The sequence below is a fragment of the Pelodiscus sinensis genome, chromosome 31, assembly GCF_052426305.1.
Source record: "Pelodiscus sinensis isolate ZL-2025 chromosome 31, ASM5242630v1, whole genome shotgun sequence".
Classification (NCBI taxonomy): Eukaryota; Metazoa; Chordata; order Testudines; family Trionychidae; genus Pelodiscus; species Pelodiscus sinensis.
In genome coordinates this window covers 2917538-2936166 of record NC_143082.1, presented here as the reverse complement: position 1 = coordinate 2936166, position 18629 = coordinate 2917538, and the positions used below count along the sequence as shown (strand labels likewise).

Below are 18629 nucleotides of genomic sequence, written 5' to 3'. Positions count from 1 at the left end.
AGGAAAGAGAGAAACAGAGAGAAAAGGTTGCGAGTAATATTGTAGAAGGAATCAAATTACACCCCCCAAACGCACCGCTCCTGGCGCAGGCTGGTAGCAGAGGTGGATTGATCTGCAGTTTGATAAGTATCCGGAACACGCCCTCGGGATCGGTCATCGGTCTTCCAGAGTCCAGTTCATAGAAAAGATGCTTCAGAAGTGATGAGCTGGATGAAGACAAACGGAGGAATCTCTGGGCCCTTTTACACCCCTTCCCCTGTGGAGGGAATTCCATTGTTCCCCCCGTGTGAAAGTACCTCCCCAATCGGAGTGTGTCACGTGAGCAGGTCACCTGTCCGTGCGGGACTCAGTCCGTAGCAGCCGTCGCTGACCTGCTGGTCTGCAGGGTCACAGCAAAGTTCCTCACCTGGGGGCTGGCCCCACTCGAGATGCATTGTCAGAGAAGTGCTGCTAGTCACGGGAGGGCAGCCCCTCCCCCTCCCCGTCCTTCCCTCCCCTCCCGCTACAGGTGGGCTTCTCAATCTTTGTGATACCTCGACCCCCGTCTTAAGTTGCTCGCAACCCCCCCGAGGGGTTGGGACCCAGCGTTTGAGAAACAATGGGCTAGGGGGCAGGGCCCTTACACTGGCTCCAGGCTGGCTGCAGGGGCTCCTGCCCAGAGACCACTGTCATAGGCCATGACGCTGCCAGAGCGGCCCAGCAGGGCTCAGTGTCATGAGTCCGGCCTGTGAGTGCTGAATGCTCAGGGCACCGGTCACCTGGGTCCTGGGGCTCCTGCTGCCAGGTCAGTGCGGGGGGGGGCGAACGGGGAACGTCTCCCTGCCGGGCTGAGCAGAGCATCCCTCCTGTTGCAGATATCGACGAGTGTCTGGGGCCCAATCCAGTAAACTGCGGATCCAACGCCAAGTGCAACAACCTGCCTGGGAATTACAGCTGCACCTGCGCCGATGGCTACGAGTCCAGCACTGGGAAAGCCAGGTTCCCGAACGCCAGAGAGAACAGCTGCCAGGGTGAGTTCTGCTCTGGCTCCCACCCTGCCCTGCTGGGACCCCCTCCCCACCCTCTGCTCATCCCAGGCCTGGTGCTGCACCAGAGGCTGCTGCCAGCTGCAGTAAAGGCCACAGATCCGCTCACTGAGCCTGTGAGAAGCTGTTCCCCCACAAATACGCCCCTCACCATGGGGGGGGGGCAGGATTTCCCCTCCCTCGATCTTTGGTTTGGGAATAAATCGCTGGGTTTGCAGGGAGGCTCCAGGAGAGGGGAGGGACCCTCACTGGTCCAAGTGTGAAGCCTCCTGCTGCTAGTGCCCACCCCCCCCCCCCCCGCTACAGGTGGGCTTCTCAATCTTTGTGATACCTCGACCCCCGTCTTAAGTTGCTCGCAACCCCCCCGGGGGGTTGGGACCCACCGTTTGAGAAACAATGGGCTAGGGGGCAGGGCCCTTACACTGGCTCCAGGCTGGCTGCAGGGGCTCCTGCCCAGAGACCACTGTCATAGGCCAGACGCTGCAAGAGCCCCCCGTGGGCCTGGGGAGCAGGGAGCAGGCGCAGCACCAGATGCCCCAGCCATGTCCTGATCAGAGTCACCAGCTTTCATCAACCCAAGGCCCCATCCCCCTCTCACTTCATTCCCTCCCTTGGTGGCTCGTTTCGCCCCATACTCTCTGCCACCAGTTTGGATTCAGGAGGGGCCGAGGGCTCTGGTTGGCCCTGCAGACACTGGGGTGGGGCTGGGATTAGGCGGTTTGAGGTGCAGGAGGCGGATCCAGGCCGAGGGATTTGCAATGCGGGAGGGGGCTGCAGGTTGGAGCGGGGGGTTGGGATGTGGGAGGGGTGAGGGATCTGGACGGAGATGCTGGCTCTGGGGAGGGGCGGGGGATGAGGAGTTTGGGGTGCGGGAGGGGCTCTGAGTTTAGGGGTTCAGGGTTGGGACAGGCGCTGGGCTCAGAGTTCAGGGGCAGGCGTAGCTCAAGGGGCTACTTGCTGGATGTGCAGTGAGGCTAAGCCAGGCCCCTGCCTAACCTGGCCCCGCGCTGCACCCTGGTAGTTACCAGCAGGCGTGTTAGGAGGCTCCGCAGGCTGCTCTTGCCCACTGGCGAAGCGGCCAATGGCGTCTGGGCAGCGAGACCGGCCCAGTGACCCCACGTAGGAGCTGGACGTGCTGGCCCCTGCCTAGTTACAGGGCGCGTGAGGTCGCGGGTCTCTGGTGGCACCAGTGACAGCGTCCAATTAGGGCAAATTGCTTTGAGACTGGGCAACTTACAGCTCAAGCCTGAAGGTCCCCTACAGTGAGGCAGCAGGAGGAATAACGTTAGTTTGAATTAGGGGTTTAATTCGAACTACCTAATCCGTGCCGTGTGTAGCTGCGGGCAGGTAGTTTAAAAATGGCGCCCGCCCGGGAACATACAAATAAAGCCTGGGATATTTATTTATTTTGCAAGTTCGAATGCCTACATTAGCCACCATAGTTTGAACTAAGGTGGCAGTGGAGACATACCCAGAGAGAGAAAAGCTTGAGAGTAATATTGTTGAAGGAATCAAATTACACCCCCAAAATGCACCGTTCCTGGCGCAGGCTGGTATCAGAGGTGGATTGATCTGCAGTTTGATAAGTATCCGCAACACGCCCTCGGGATCGGTCATTGGTCCAGTTCATAGCAAAGGTCCATTTCATAGCAAAGATTCTTCAGAAGTGATGAGCTGGAATGAAGACAAACGGAGGAATCTCTGGGGCCCTTTTACACCCCTGCCCTGTGGAGGGAATTCCATTGTTCTCCCCGTGTGAAAGTACCTCCCCAAATGGAGTGTGTCACATGAGCAAGTCACCTGTCCATGCGGAACATAAGAACGGCCGTACTGGGTCAGACCAAAGGTCCATCTAGCCCAGTATCCTGTCTGCCGACAGTGGCCAGCACCAGGTGCCCCAGAGAGGGAGGACCGAAGACAATGATCAAGCGATTTGTCTCCTGCCATCCCTCTCCAGCCTCTGACAGACAGAGGCCAAGGACACCATTTTATCCCCTGGCTAATAGCCTTTTATGGACCTAACAGCTATGAAATTATCTAGCTTCTATTTAAATTCTATTATAGTCCTAGCCTTCACAGCCTCCTCTGTCAAGGAGTTCCACAGGTTGACTATTTGCTTTTTGAAGAAGAACTTTCTTTTATTAGCTTGAAGCCTGGTACCCATTAATTTCATTTGGTGTCCTAAAGTCCTTATATTATAGGAACTAATGAAGAACTTTTCTTTATTCACCCTCTCCACACCACTCATGATTTTATAGACCTCTATCATATCCCCTCCAGTCTCCACTTTTCTAAACTGAAAAGTCCCAGTCGCTTTAACCTCTCCTCATATGGGACCCGTTCCAAACCCCTAATCATTTTAGCTGCCCTTTTCTGAACCCTTTCCAAGGCCAAAATATCTTTTTTGAGATGAGGAGACCACATCTGTACACAGTATTCAAGATGTGGGCGTACCATAGTTTTATACAGGGGCAGTAATATATTCTGGGTCTTATTTTCTATCCCTTTCTTAATAATTCCTAGCATCCTATTTGCCTTTTTGACTGCTGCTGCACACTGCGTGGAAATTTTCAGAGAACTGTCCACAATAACTCCAAGATCTCTTTCCTGATTTGTCGAAGCCATATTAGCCCCCATCATATTGTACGGATAGTTGGGATTATCTTTCCCGATGTGCATTACTTTACACTTATCCACATTAAATTTCATTTGCCATTTTGTTGCCCAATCACTCAGTTTGGTGAGATCTTCTTGGAGTCCCTCACAGTCTGCTTCTGTCTTGACTATCCTAAACAGTTTGGTATCATCTGCAACTTTACTACCTCACTGCTTACCCCTTTCTCCAGATCATTTATGAATAAGTTGAAAAGGATTGGTCCCAGGACTGACCCTTGGGGGACACCGCTAGTTCTTCTTCGAGTGGCCTCGTGGGTGCTCCGCTCTAGGGCTACGTCTACACTGGCCCCTTTTCCGGAAGGGGCATGTAAATTTCATGAGTCGTAGTAGGGAAATGCGCGGGGGATTTAAATATCCCCCGCGGCATTTAAATAAAAATGTCCGCCGCTTTTTTCCAGCTTTTAAAAAAGCCGGAAAAGAGCGTCTACACTGGCCCCGATCCTCCGGAAAAAGCGCCCTTTTCCGGAGGCTCTTATTCCTACTTCAAAGTAGGAATAAGATCCTGCGGAAAAGGGCACTTTTTCCGGAGGATCGGGGCCAGTGTAGACGCTCTTTTCCGGCTTTTTTAAAAGCTGGAAAAAAGCGGCGGACATTTTTATTTAAATGCCGCGGGGGATATTTAAATCCCCCGCGCATTTCCCTACTACGACTCATGAAATTTACATGCCCCTTCCGGAAAAGGGGCCAGTGTAGACGTAGCCTAGGTGTCGGGTCCGCTGGTCGGAAGATTTCAGAGCCATCTTCGGCCGGTCTGCGCATGCCCCCTGCAGCGCGCGGCTTTCGCGCCTTTGATCATGAGCGCAGACCGGCCCCCCCCCCGCCAGTTCCTCTCAACCGTCCTAGGTTGCTGGCGGAGCTTTGTGATCTCCTCAGACACAGAGCAAATCCTGTCAGGAAGAATTGTAAAATAGTTAGTCTTTGTTCGGTAGTTTGTTTCCTGTTAATTAGTTAGTTAGTTTGGAAAAAAAAATTTAAAAAAAGACGTTGTTCTAGTCAATTTCTGCCAGTGTGGCAGTTTGTCTAGTCAATTTAATCATGCCTGGGACACCAGGATTCAAACGGTGTTCCCAGTGCAAAGAGGCTATGCCAGCCTCAGACGGTCACACAGTCTGTGTCAGTTGTTTGGGGGAGTCCCATGTACCCCCAAAATGCGCTCATTGCTTGAAATTAACCCCGCGGGCGCGCAGGGACAGAGATCTCTGGCTCAAGCTTCTTCTCTGCGACAAGGCTCTTCAGCCTGTACAAACTTCACAGGAGCAAATAACTGCTCCGAAGAGAAGAGCGCTATCCCCAGGAGTGCCTAAAACAAAAAAGAAAAAGGCTTCTCCTGCCCGCTCTCTCCCCGCCGTCCCCCTGCCGCGGGTGAGTCAGGACGAGTCGGAGGCAGCAACAGTGGGCATTCGACCGGTATCTAAATCACTTTCCCGGTTTGTGGCAGAATCATCAAAGCCGCGCACAGTTTCGGCTCCTGCAGCAGCTTCCCCTACTCATAGGGAGCATGCACGGACCAGAACCCTTTCGGGGGATAAGCTGGCCATGCCACTAATGCCACCAACGATTCCGCCTGACAAGGAACTGTCCCCGCAGCAGCGAGACGAGTCAGGAGCGGCACCGGAGTCTGCACCGCTGAAAAAGGCATCCCTGACCCCTCCACAGGAGCGAGCACTGGCCGCTCCAGAGAAGAGACAGTGGCACCGGGAGACCACGGCTCACTGCGCCGTAGATACGGTGCCGACAGGGCAGATGGCACCGCAAGAGAGCAATTCCCCTGGAGCACCCCCGGTGCCGTGTGAGAGCACTCGCTCCGTGCGGGGGAGACCATTCACTCGGGGCCGGGGCCGAGAGCTGCTCAGTCCTCCCACCCCTGGGTACCGATTTTACAATCAACCTCTCTGCCTCCAAGACATTCTCAGCCGGTGTGTGCTGAGCGTAACCATGGCAACCCAGCAGGAGACCTGACAGCTGCTCTGCAGTCGGGGCAGCTGTTCCTACTAAGACAGCAAGGAAATCAGCACCTAGAAACCATTCCAGGTCGCCTTCACCATACTGCTCACCTGAGCCTTCCCCACCTGCATGTCACTCAGACGGGGGGGGCTTATTCCTCTGCATATAGCAATGCTCATAGACACTCCTGCTCGAATTACTCCTATAGATGTGTCTCTCCACATAGATCTCGCTCGCCGACCTGCTCTCCTCCCAGATCATATCAGAGCAGGCATGGCAGCAGATATGCATCAAGGAGATCATCTCCTGACTATGATTATCATGCTCACAGGAGTTATCATGCCCCTATAAGGAAGGGCAGATCACACTCCCATTCCCACTCTTGCTGTTGCCATCAGCCTTATCATAGACGATCTTCACCACATGCTCCAGAATATCAAAGACCTCAGTCACCGAAGCTGCCCCTTCCCAAGGCCCCCTCAATATCAGTCCTTTCTGATCCGGAGGAGGGTCAAATTTCGGATACAGGCAAGCACACACCTGCAGTTTCCCCTGGGGATGTCCAATCATTCTCCCCAGATGACGCAGTTTTCGTGGCGGATCCTTCACCACCGGACGATGCCCGTGAATTCCAAGACCTATTCAAGAGGGTGGCACAGTCACAGGAAGTTCAACTAACGGACGTGCAGGCGAAACAACATAAGTTGTGGAAGAACTTGCACCCTAGGCATCAGTCCAGAGCGGCCTTACCGCTAGACGAGGCAATTCTAGAGTCGGCTTCAGAGATCTGGAACACGCCGGCTTCAGTTACCCCATCGTGTAAAAGGGCTGAGAAAAGATATTTCATAGCAGCCAAAGGGGCAGAGTTCCTGTTCACTCACCCCTAGCCCAATTCACTGGTGGTGGACACAGCCTTGCAGAGAGCAAAGAGCCCACAGGTCAGAAATTCGGCAGCTGACAAGGATGCAAAAAAGCTAGACATCTTTGGATGGAAGGTGTATTCTTCATCCACGCTTCTCCTGCGTATCGCTCTTGTCCAATCATAGCTTCGATAACATTGCAAGATTGACGGAAATTGCACAACGATTCTCCGAGGCCGATAGGGTTCTCCTCCATGAGATAATTCAAGAGGGCTATGCGTGTGCCAGAGCAGGTCTGCAGATTGCCAGTGATATGGCTGACACAGCGGCGTGAACAGTAGCTATGGCAGTATCCAGGCGAAGGGCCTCATGGCTAACAACGGCTGCAGTACCCAGAGAGCTACAATCCAAGGTGGAGGATCTCCCATTTGATAGGATTAAGCTCTTCGCAGAAAAAACAGATGACGTACTCCATACAGGGAAGGACTCGCGAACAACCTTACGTATTCTCAGAATGTACGTCCCACCTTTCCGCCGCAGACGATATTTTCCGTTCCAAAAACGTTATGACTATCAATTCCGGAGACAACAAAACCGTCCTCATGATAAAGGTCATTCTAAGCAGAGGCCACAGCGCAGACGTCCTCACCCGGCTAGAGTGAACAATGCCGGGGCGCCCAAACAGCAGGTTTGACTTCCATGTCGAGGGCGTGCTGAACACTCCAGTTGTTGCCAGAGATGCCAAGCCCATTTTTCATCACAGACTGCATCCCTATTACCATCAATGGGTTGCTGTAACGTCAGACAAATGGGTATTGGAGGTGATAAGATCCTGTCTCACCATCCCATTCACATCCCTCCCTCCTACCACCCCACCATCCCCGTCCCTTTTCAGGGACCCATCTCACGAGGATCTTCTGCAACAAGAGGCTTATCGCCTAGTATCCATCGGAGCGATAGAGAAGGTCCCAGAGGGCTTCAGAGGAAAAGGGTTCTATTCACGTTATTTCTAGGTGATGGACCCGACACCTAGAGTGGAGCACCCACGGGGCACATCTCGAAGAACCACCGTTACTACACAGGGTGAGTAACTTGTTCTTACCCCTCTCCATTCTGAATATTTACCATTTATTCCTACCCTTTGTTTCCTGTCTTTTAACCAATTCTCTATCCAAGAAAGGACCTTCCATCTTATCCCATGGTCATGTAATTTACACAAGAGCCTTTGGTGAGGGACCTTGTCAAAAGCTTTCTGAAAATCTAAGTATACTATATCTACTGGATCCCCCTTGTCCGCATGTTTGTTAACCCCTTCAGAGAACTCTAATAGATTAGTAAGACAGGATTTCCCTTTACAGAAACCATGTTGACTTTTGTCCAGCAAATTTTATTCTTTTTTTTTTTTAATTCTTTACTATTGTTTTGTGAGGGCAACCCCCCCCCCCCGACTACAGATGGGCTTCTCAATCTTTGTGCTACCGCGACTCCGGTCTAAGTTGCTCGCAACCCCCCCGGGGGTTGAGACCCACAGTTTGAGAAACAATGGGTTAGGGGGCAGGGCCCTTACACTGGCTCCAGGCTGGCTGCAGGGGCTCCTGCCCAGAGAGCACTGTCATAGGCCATGACGCTGCCAGAGCGGCCCAGCAGGGCTCAGTGTCATTAGTCCGGCCTGTGAGTGCTGAATGCTCAGGGCACCGGTCACCTGGGTCCTGGGCTCCTGCTGTCAGGTCAGTGTGGGGGGCGAACGGGGAACGTCTCCCTGCCAGAGCTGAGCAGAGCATCCCTCCTGTTGCAGATATCGACGAGTGTCTGGGGCCCAATCCAGTAAACTGCGGACCCAACGCCACCTGCAACAACCTGCCTGGGAGTTTCTACTGCAGCTGCGCCGATGGCTACGAGTCCAGCTCTGGGAAAGCCAGATTCCCGAACGCCAGTGAGAACAGCTGCCGGGGTGAGTTCTCCCCTGACCCCCCACCTTGCCCTGCTGAGACCACCCGCCAATGCTCACTGCTCATCCCAGGCCTGATGCTGAACCAGAGGCTGCCGCCAGCTGCAGTAAAGGCCCCAAATCTGCACACTGAGCCTGTGAGAAGCTGTTCCCCCACAAATACACCCCTCAACATGGGGGGGGGCAGGATTTCCCCTCCCTCGATCTTTGGTTTGGGAATAAATTGCTGGGAACAGGCGGAGCTCTGGACAGTCCACCCTGCCCCTGGCCGTGCTGCCACATTTGTAAGAGCAGAGACCAACCACTGCAGCTGCACCACGGCCTCCCGGCCACTCCCCGGCCTGTTCCTTTCCAGAGGCCCCAGGCCCCTCTCACTACATTCCCCTCTCTCAGTGGCCTGCTCCCTCCTTCCCTTACTGGCTCTCACCGGCCTGGGGAAGGCGGATGGGATGCAGGGGTGGGGGTGGGTCTAGCTGGGGAGGCCTTGGGGGGAGGGGTTCAGGGTGCAAGAGTGGGCTCTGGCAGGGACAGGGAGTCTGGATTCCAGAGGGGATAGTCCTCTCGGGCTCTCCATGGGTGTGGGGCCAGGCCCCAGGAGCTAGAGGACTCATAGACTCCTGGCCAGAAGGGACCATCCGGATCCTATAGTCTGACTCCTGCACATCGCAGGCCATGGAGCCTCACCAACTCCAAACTCACCCCTAACCTCTGACCCCTGACCTCCAGCTGGGGGTCGGGGTCTATTTGGAGGGCTGCACAGGAAGGTGAAACCCCCAAGGGTCTCTGCCAGTCTGAGCTGAGGGAAAATTCCGTCCCGGCCCCAAACACGGCCCAGGAGTTAGACGCTGAGCACGTGGGCAAGACCTGCCTGGCAACGATCCGGGTAGCTCAGAGCCCTCCCCGTTGAGTGTCCCATCTCCAGCCATTGGGGGGTTTGCTACTGGCCATTGGCAACGGGCCACCTGCCATCGGAGGGAGTCCCATCATCCCATCCCCTCCATGGATGCCTCAAACTCAGTGTGAATGCAGGGGAGAGGCAGAGTGAGAGGGGGAGGGAGGAAGGTTTGTAGCAGCCGCATGTGAAACTATTAACTGGGAGCAGACGGGGATTTCTCCCCAGGCAGGAGCGAGTTGATATGAAAATGTGAAGGGAAAGTTCTAACGTCTGCTCCTCTCTCCCCCTTGCTCCAAGTGCTCAGCATGAACTGCAGCACCAAGTTCGAGGGAATAACAGAGACGTGCAGGAGTCGCTCTCCACAGGTACGTTTGAATCCATTTGTCGGGGATTCTGCCCTGTGTTTTGCCCCACCGCTATGGAAATTCCCAGAGAAATACCTTTGCTGTTGGTAGTTCAGTCCCCCCAACCATGGCAACACTAGGTATTATCTCAGCTTTCCCTGACAGATGTCTGTCTAATCTTTTATGAACCTGAAAACTTCTATCCTGTCCCCTCTGAATCTTCTCTTCTCCAGACTAAATTTCTTCAGTCTTCCCTGATAGGTCATGTTTTCTAGATCTTTATTCATTTTTCTTGCTCTCACCTCAACTTTCAATAATTTGTCCACATCTTTCCCGAGATGTGGGATCCAGAACTGGGCACAGTGCTCCAGGTGAGGCCTAATAAGCATGGAGTAGAGCCAAAGAAAATTTCTTTCATTTGTCTTGTATCTTGCTCCCAACGCTCCTGCTAATACAGCCCAGAATGGTGTTTTCTTTTTTCTTTTTTGCATCAGTGTTGGCTACATCTAAACTGCAAGCCTCTTTCGAAAAAGAGCGTCTAGACTACAACCAGTACTTCTGCCTTTCCAAAAGAGAGCGCCCAGGCAGTCTGCATTTTGCAATCACAGTTTGCATTACATAGCGTCTTTTTTCTAAAGAGCACCTTCGAAAAATGAGTTATTCCTCATAAAACGAGGTTTTCCCTGGTCAAAAAAACTGCTGCGTTCTTTCTATTTACCTTCGAAATAAGGCGGCAGCAGTCTAGACTCAGGGGAAGTTTTTCTGAAAAAAGGCCACATTTTTTTTTTTTTTTTAAAAACCCTGTAGTCTAGACACAGCCTTACATTGGTAGCTCATATTTAGCTTGTGGTCCACTATGACCCTAGATCCCTTTCTACAGTACCCCTTCCTGACAAATGGGTACGTTTGAATCCATTTGTCAGGGATTCTGCCCTGTGTTTTGCCCCACCACTATGGAAATTCCCAGAGAAATGAAGATACTGAACAGAACTGGTCCCAGAACTGATCCCTACCGACCTAACTCAATATGCCCTTCCAGCTTGGCTGTGAACCCCTGATAGCTACACTCTGGAACACTTATCCAGCCAGTTATGCACCCACCTTCTAGTAGCTCCATCGAAATTTAATTTCATTAGTTTGTTTATGAGAAGGTCCCAGGAGACAATACGAAAAGCCTTACTAAAGTCAAGATACACCGCGTGTACTGCTTTCCCCCATCCACAAGGCTTGTTATATCCTATCGACAAAAGCTATCAGGTCGGCTTGACACAACTTGTTTTTGATAAATTCATGCTGTTACTTATCACCTTAAAGTGTTTTCAAATATAAGCCCTTGCTCTAGCCCCTTCTAAAATATCTGTAGCTTTGCTAGTGACAGGCCCCAAATGTACAGTCCTGATGTTTTCCTGGAAAAGAGCATGGAATCCGCAGAGCATGTACGTGTGATTTCGTCTGCCGATTTTCATGCCTTTTCTTTCACATACTCATCTCCATGTGTATCTAAATCTTCATTCACTTCCTCTTTCCTCTCCCCCGGGAGCACTACGTCATCTGCACAGGGCAGGTGCCAGGGTGTCAGTCTCTGGCTGCTTTCTGCAGTGCTGAGCCCAGATGTATCCCAGCTGCTCCCAGAAACTTTCTCTTTCTCCGCATCAGCCTCAAGCTGTGGGAACAGCACCATGGCACGTGAGTCTGAGAGCAAAGCTTTAGTCACACAATTGGGGTGACAGACTCAGGCCCCTGCATGAGCCAAGCCACAGTGTGGGTCCCCTCCAGCGCGGAACTCACCCTCTGCCTGGGTCTCTCCACAGGGAGAGCTGCGCGGGAGCAACAGCGGATTCTGCTCTTTCCTCAATTCGACCTTAAGGGTTTTGAAGTCTGAGTGTGGAGAGGGGAATGCAACATTATCCCTGGAGGTGAGAGACTCCGCCCCTTGGCTGTGCTCTGCCGGCTAGTGCCCCTGTGTGCGCCCCAGAGTCCTGTGTGCTGCTGGGCCGGTTTAGGGGACTCCTGGGGGTGAGGGAGACACTTTTAGACACTCTTCAGAATAGATCTGTGCCCTCTACTGCTGGGGGGAGCACGTGCCCTCTAGTGCTGTGTGTGTGTGTGTGTGTGTGTGTGTGTGTGTGTGCATGCCCTCTAGTGGTGTCTGTGTGTGTGTGTGTGTGTGTGTGTGCATGCCCTCTAGTGGTGTCTGTGTGTGTGTGTGTGTGTGTGCATGCCCTCTAGTGGTGTGTGTGTGTGTGTGTGTGTGTGTGTGCGCTCATATACATTAGGAACGTTAACTGTCAGGTATTTATGTAAATGTGTAATCGCTTGACATTTTGGCAAGGGGGCAGGTGGGAGACTGCGGGTGCCTGCCCCCCCGCACACGGCCTCTGAATAAGAATCAGCGGTGCGGGGGCCAGGTGACTCTGCAGGAGCCGGTTCTTGCAGAGAGCCAGCTTCAAAGCCTGCTGCTTCCAAGTGTCAGCTTCCTCCTGCCCCCACCGCGGCTTCACAGACGCCCGCACACATGGAGGGCCGGTTTAAAAGCCGCCTCCCTTCTCGTGCCAGCTCCTCCCCCCAACCGCTTCACTACGGCCTGATACAGAAGCAGCGGAGGGGGGGAGGGGAACTGAGCCTGTAGTCAGTAGGATTAAGTGATAAAGCCGTGCTTATCGGTTTATTGTGTAGTCGACTATGTGTTGTTGTTCCTAATGTACAGGCCTTCTAGTGCGGTGTGTACTTATGCATGCAGGTACGCGTGCACTCTAGTGGTGTGTGTGTGCATGTGTGTGCTTTGTGCTGTGTGCACGCTGGCCTGTGCCTGTGCATACGCTCTAGTCACGTGACTGTGTTTTTATTATTTTGTGATGTGAGTTCACATTTGTGTTTATCCATCCACATAAACCCTCCAGTGTGCGGTGTTGCTGTTGTGCATCAGAGGTGCTATACTGCTAACGGACAGTGGGGATTCCTCTTCAGCCCATCAGTCAGTGGGTTTTCAGGCACCAGGATCTAGGCCCTATTCTCGCTCTGCTGTCAATATCTGAGCAGCTGCAGGGTGCAGCGTAGGGACGACCCAGGCAGCAGGGGGCTTGTGCCAATGTTGTGCCCGGGCATGGAGGGTGGGGGAGCGGGGCTGAAGAAGGAATGACCAAGGGTCCTAGCCCCATTTGGCTTCAGGCCCTAGTGGGGCCCCAAATCAGCCTCCATGGTGCCCCTTTGTAAAGGGCTCCCCCTCTGAGAGCTCTGCAGCCCCTGAGCTGGGACAGGCTGTGACACCCGATGCCCCTGGGAACCCACAGGACGTGGCACCAGAACCCTCGCACTCCTCGCTCCCAGGACCTTTCCTTTCCTGTCCCCAGGAAACCACTCGCTTTTTCAACTCCCTCCTGAACCGCACCTCCCTCGGGTCCAGCATTGGTGAGGGGGAGGTGGCGTCGGCAGTGACCGTCCTGCTGCAGAGCGTGGAACGGGTCGCGCTGGCCACTGCGCTCCGGTCTCCGGGGCAGGCAACACAGAACATGAGCACAGAGTCTATAGGTGAGAGGGGACATGTGGCTCTCAGTGCCACCTGCTGGCTGTCTTGAGCTTCGGGGATATACCCAGTATCCCAAATCCCCGGGAAGGTAGGAACCGATGTGGCTTTGTGGGTGTGCTCCTGTGTTCAGTACAGACCTAGAACAGCACGGCCCCTGGCCAGGGCAGAGAACCCGGACCCGCCTGTGCAGCCGGGAGCAAGAGCAATGCCCGAGGAGGGTATCAATGCAGCATTTGGCATCCCACCGCCAGGGGCTGCCATGCTGAACCAGGCGCCTCCCCTCACACCCACGACTCTCCCTGCTGGGGAGGAAGAAGCCCCAGGCAGACGCAGGCAGAGTGGGGGAAGGGGATATGGGGGGAGTGATAAATGGAACTTGGGGGGCTCTAATCTTCCCCGAAGCACGCAAGAGCTGTGAACCCCCCTGGTCCTAGTGGAGTAGGGGGTGTGTGGATCTGGCCCAGGAAAGATGGATTCTCAGGGAAGGGGTTTCACAGTGAGGGGCTCTGTCATTCACCCCCTCCCTGGTCTCTTCCAGCTATAGAGATGCGGGTGATCACAGGGAACTGCAGCCAGCACAGTGAGGCCTTCCAGCTGAGCGCACAAGGGGAGACGATGGAAGTGCACTGCACTACGGTCACCCACGCAGCCACGCAAGGTACCAGGGATGGAGACACCCAGGGCTCAAACTGCGGCCCAATGCACACCCAGAATCCCCCATTCCTCCCTCCCTCCTCATTGGTCCCCAGTCCAGGCCTTGGTCTCTGTGTCTGGCACTGGAGTGCTCCTTCCTGGCTTGTGCGTCTCAGGCAGTGGGGTATAAGAACATAAACAGAACAGCAGAGCGGTCAGACTGGGTCAGACCAAAGGCCCATCCAGCCCGGGGTCCTGTCTGCACAGTGGCCAATGCCAGGTGCCCCAGAGGGAATGAATAGAACAGGGAACCATCAAGTGATCCCTCCTGTGTCACCTGTTCCCAACCTCTGACAAACAGAGGCCAGAGACACCCTCCCTGCCAATCCTGGCTTATAGCCATTGATGGACCTGGCCTACTTATTCAAAGTAGGAATAAGATCCTCCGGAAAAGGGCGCTTTTTCCGGAGAATCGGGGCCAGTGTAGACACTCTTTTCCGGCTTTTCTAAAAGCCGGAAAAAAGCGGCGGACATTTTTATTTAAATGCCGCGGGGGATATTTAAATCCCCCGCGCATTTCCCTACTACGGTGGCTGAAATTAACATGCCCCTTCCGGAAAAGGGGCCAATGTAGACGAGCCCTATATGTATTGGATCCTTTGGTCCACATGCTTGTTGACCCCCTCAAAGAACTCTAGTAGATTAGTAAAACATGATTTCCCTTTACAGAAATCATTTTGGCTTTTCCCCAGAAAATTCTGTTCATCGATGTCTGTGACAATTCTGTTCTCTATTATAGTTTCAACTACTTTCCCCTTTTCTGACGTTAGACTTACTGGTCTGTAATTGTCAGGATCACTTCTAGAGCCCTTTTCAAATATTAGCTATCTTCCAGTCATTGGTACAGAAGATGATTTAAAGGGCAGGTTACAAATCACTATTAACAGTTCTGTAATTTCACATTTAAATTCTTTCAGAATTGGGTGAATTCCAAATAGTCTCGGTGTTTGTTCCTCTTTATCAATTTCTTCCAAAACCTTCTCTAATGACACCTAAATCTGGGACTATTCCTCAGATTTGTCACCTACAAAGAATGGCTCAGGTTTGGGAATCTCCCTCCCATCCTCAGCCATAAAGAGTGATGCAAAGGATTCATTTAGTATCTCCACAATGACCTTATGTTACTTCTGTCACTGTGGTCACTATTTCCACGCGGTCCACCTCTAGTCACCTCTTGCACCAGATCGTGCGCGCCACTTGGGACTAAATCAGGAATTGTCTTTACCCTTGTGGATTCCAGAACAGCTGTCAGAAGAAGCAGACATTTAAGGCAGGGCTACTCAGCTTTGGAAGCCCCAGGGGCCACAGTGATACTCACAGCACATGCCGAGGGATAAAACTTAAGTGTGGTTGCATATACACCCAGGCCCCATTTCAGTCAGTTCTGCTGATATTAATAAAATGCAATATTTACCCAGTTTCCACCCATCTGACAGCACTTTTAATGAGCAACGGCAGCCCAGGAATGTAACTACTAAAACGCACGTCAACAGAAGACCTTTCTATTGGCTACTTTTTTGTTTTGGCTCCCACCTGCGGGCCGCGTGTTGAGCCCCACGTAAACCCAAACCGCACTGCGTTCTGCAAACAAAGGGGCTGTGGGCCGCATGTTGAGTGGCCCTGATTTAAGGACTCAAGAAACTTTATCTCTGCAGCCCATCCTGAGGTGACATTTACCCAGTCAGTATGGGGTCACTGAAATCCTCCGTGATTACTGAGTTTTGTATTTTAACAGCCTCTTTCATCTCCTCTAGCAGTTCCTAGTCACTGTCCCTGGTAAAACATCACTGCTGCTGTATTCATAGACTCATAGACTTTAAGGTCAGAAGGGACCATTATGATCATCTAGTCTGATCCCCTGCACAGTGCAGGCCTCAAAATCTCACCCACCCCTCCTAGAATAATCCTCTCACCTATATCTCAGATATTGAAGCCTTCAAATACTTTGAAGACCCCAAGCTGCAGACAATCCTCTAGCTGTGATCTGTACCCCATGCTACAGAGGAGGGCGAAAAACCTCCAGGGCCTCTGCCAATCTACCCTGGAGGAAAATTCCTTCCCGACCCCAAATATGGCGATCAGCTAAACCCTGAGCATGTGGGCAAGACTCATCAGCCAGACACCCAGAAAGTTCTCTATAGTAACTCCTATCATCCCTCCATTGACCTATTTCCCACTGATAATGAATGGTCAATTAGTTACCAAGATCATGTTATCTCATCAAACCATCCCCTTCATAAACCCATCTAGTTTAATCTTGAAACCAGATAGATCTTTTGCCCCCACTACTTCCCTTGGAAGGCCGTTCCAGAACCTCACTCCTCTAATGGTTAGATACCTTCGTCTAATCTCAAGTCAACTTCCTACTAGCCAGCTTATATCCATTTATTCTTGTGTCCACATTGGTATTAAACTTAAATAATTCCTCTCCCTCCCTGGTATTTATCCCTCTAATATATTTAAAAAGTGCAATCATGTCCCCCCTCAGTCTTCTTTTGGTTAAAGTAAACAAGCCAAGCTCCTTGAGTCTCCTTTCATAAGACAGGTTTTCCATTCCTCGGATCATCCTAGTGGCCATTCTCTGTACCTGTTCCAGTTTGAATTCCTGTTATTAGAGCATGGAATGAGTAACCATAACGATTCTAAGGAACAGTTTGGTTCATTTACAATTTTTACTCCATTTCTGTCGATGTTGACTTTCACCTAGAGTGGCATGGAGTGAGCCTGCGTTCCTGGGTGTCCCACGTGGAGCCCAAGCAGTGAGGGGCGGGGGGCACAGAGGGGAGATGGCTCAGGGGGGGGTCTCTGGTATGAAGAGATCCCAGAGACTGGAAGGAGCAGGGATGCCCCAGCCTAGCTAGTCCCTCACATAGGAATGTGGGTTGGTGGGGTAACAGGTACCCTAAGCTCCATTTTCAGCGCTCCTAATCCTCCAGCCCCATGGGATACTCGTCTCTGGCCAGCCTCTCTCTGGGTCCTGCCGAGAAAAACCACATCTTCATCTCGGCTTCCTGCAGCAACACACTGCCAGCCTGGGGCATTCCTGGGGGCTCTGAGGGAGGGGGTAGCGTGGTCCAGTGGCTAAACTGAACGAGTTGTGACCAGGGCTCCTGGGTTCCATTCCCAGCTCTGCTACAGGCTCCCTGTGACCCCTGGGCACCTGCCTGGGTCATCACCACAGCATGAGATTATCTCCTCTCCCAGCAGGCTTCGGGGCTGCTGCTCTTATTGCCTACTCCTCCCTGCACTCCATCATCAATGCGAGACTTCCCAGCTCGGGCAGTCTGTGGGCTGGGGGGATGCTGGAGAAGAGTCACCTCGGCTCCAGGGTGGTGAGCGGAGCTGTCGGAGACGGGGGACCCATTTGCCTCTCCAGACCTGCAAACTTCACCCTGCGCCATCAACAGGTGCGTGGAAGGAAATCCCCTCGCTCTGCTCCATGTCGGGGCCTCCACAGGGGCATAGAGAAGGCTCCATCTCCTGCCGGGCATTGGGATGGTGCTGCCTTTCTGCCTCCCAGTGGCTGGAGAAACTGAGGCCTCCTTTTTCCTGAGGGGCTGGAGCTGTTTGACTGGAGGAGGATACCAGGGGTCGCACGGTGGCCGTGCAAAGTGCCCTGGGGGAACCGCACCGCTTGGCTCACCCTGAGGTGGAATAAAGCCTCTTTCTAGAGCCAGTGGGCTCAGGGCAGTGGGGTGAAACTCATTGGCACGTGTGCACGCCGCACCACCCTCTGCTGGGTGCAGCCAGAGCTGCTCAGCCTTGTGCCACACGCCTTCCACAGCTCACGGCTGGCAAGGATTTCCCTTTGGCTCCAGGAGCAGGGCTTGTGCTCTGGGAGTGGCAGGAGCTGCATTCTTTTTCCCTGGTCACTGCAAGGGGCGCAGGGGGCACTGGGAGCCATGTGGGGAGAGCCGTGGAGCTGAAGGTGGCTCAGGTATGAGACACGTGATCACAGAAACGACTGTCTGTGCTCCTGTAAGGAGGGTTCTGTCGTGTTTCCAGCCCAGAAAGGAGCAGGAAGTGGCTCTCTGCGTTTACTGGAAATTTGAGGCCGGCAAAGGGAGCTGGTCTCCAGACGGCTGCACCACCCTGCACGTGAACAGCACCCACACGGCCTGCAGCTGCGACCATCTCTCCAGCTTCGCCATCCTAATGGCTCCCAGCGCAGTGACGGTATCTCCCCTTGAGACTCTGCTCCCCGGGCTGGACCCCGAGCTCCGCGCTCAGCCTGAGCTTGGCAAAGCTGCCCCGGGAGAGACGGAGGCTTTGTGGGGAAAAGGCTGAGTGGGACCCAAGGGCTGGGCTGGCTAATGGGGATTCTCCTTTGCTGTGTTACAGGAGAGTCGCCCACTGACCATCCTCACCTACGTGGGCCTGAGCCTCTCCCTGCTGTGCCTCCTCCTCGCCATCCTCACCTTCCTCCTGTGCCGCTCCCTCTGGAACGTCAGCACCGCCCTCCACCTGCAGCTCTGCCTCTGCCTCTTCCTGGCCGACCTGCTCTTCCTCAGCAGCCAGGGGGTACGGCCCCATTCCCCCCGATCGGCCCCTCCGCTCGCAGCAGGGCGGGGGTGTGCGGCTGTGAACCCCCGGGGCTCCCTGGGTTCTGGGTGTGCAGGACACAGGCGGGATTCCGGGGGGACGTTCCCACTCCCTGTGAGGCTCCTTTACACTGGGCACAGGAGCCTCAGTCTCACTGTCCCCAGGAATTTGATCAG

At 53.4% G+C, this 18629-nt stretch overlaps 1 protein-coding gene across 1 annotated transcript in view; it reads left to right on the top strand.

Moving 5' to 3' along the window:
* LOC149520909 (adhesion G protein-coupled receptor E2-like) overlaps positions 1–18629 on the top strand; it is a 38503-nt gene that overhangs the window by 10000 nt on the left and 9874 nt on the right. The window contains exons 8-16 of the mRNA XM_089774865.1: positions 855–1010; positions 8109–8456; positions 9646–9713; positions 11504–11608; positions 13043–13220; positions 13757–13876; positions 17116–17318; positions 17917–18087; positions 18253–18432. Of these exons, the coding sequence (XP_089630991.1) occupies positions 855–1010; positions 8109–8456; positions 9646–9713; positions 11504–11608; positions 13043–13220; positions 13757–13876; positions 17116–17318; positions 17917–18087; positions 18253–18432 (1529 nt within the window). The remainder of the gene's footprint in view (positions 1–854; positions 1011–8108; positions 8457–9645; positions 9714–11503; positions 11609–13042; positions 13221–13756; positions 13877–17115; positions 17319–17916; positions 18088–18252; positions 18433–18629) is intronic.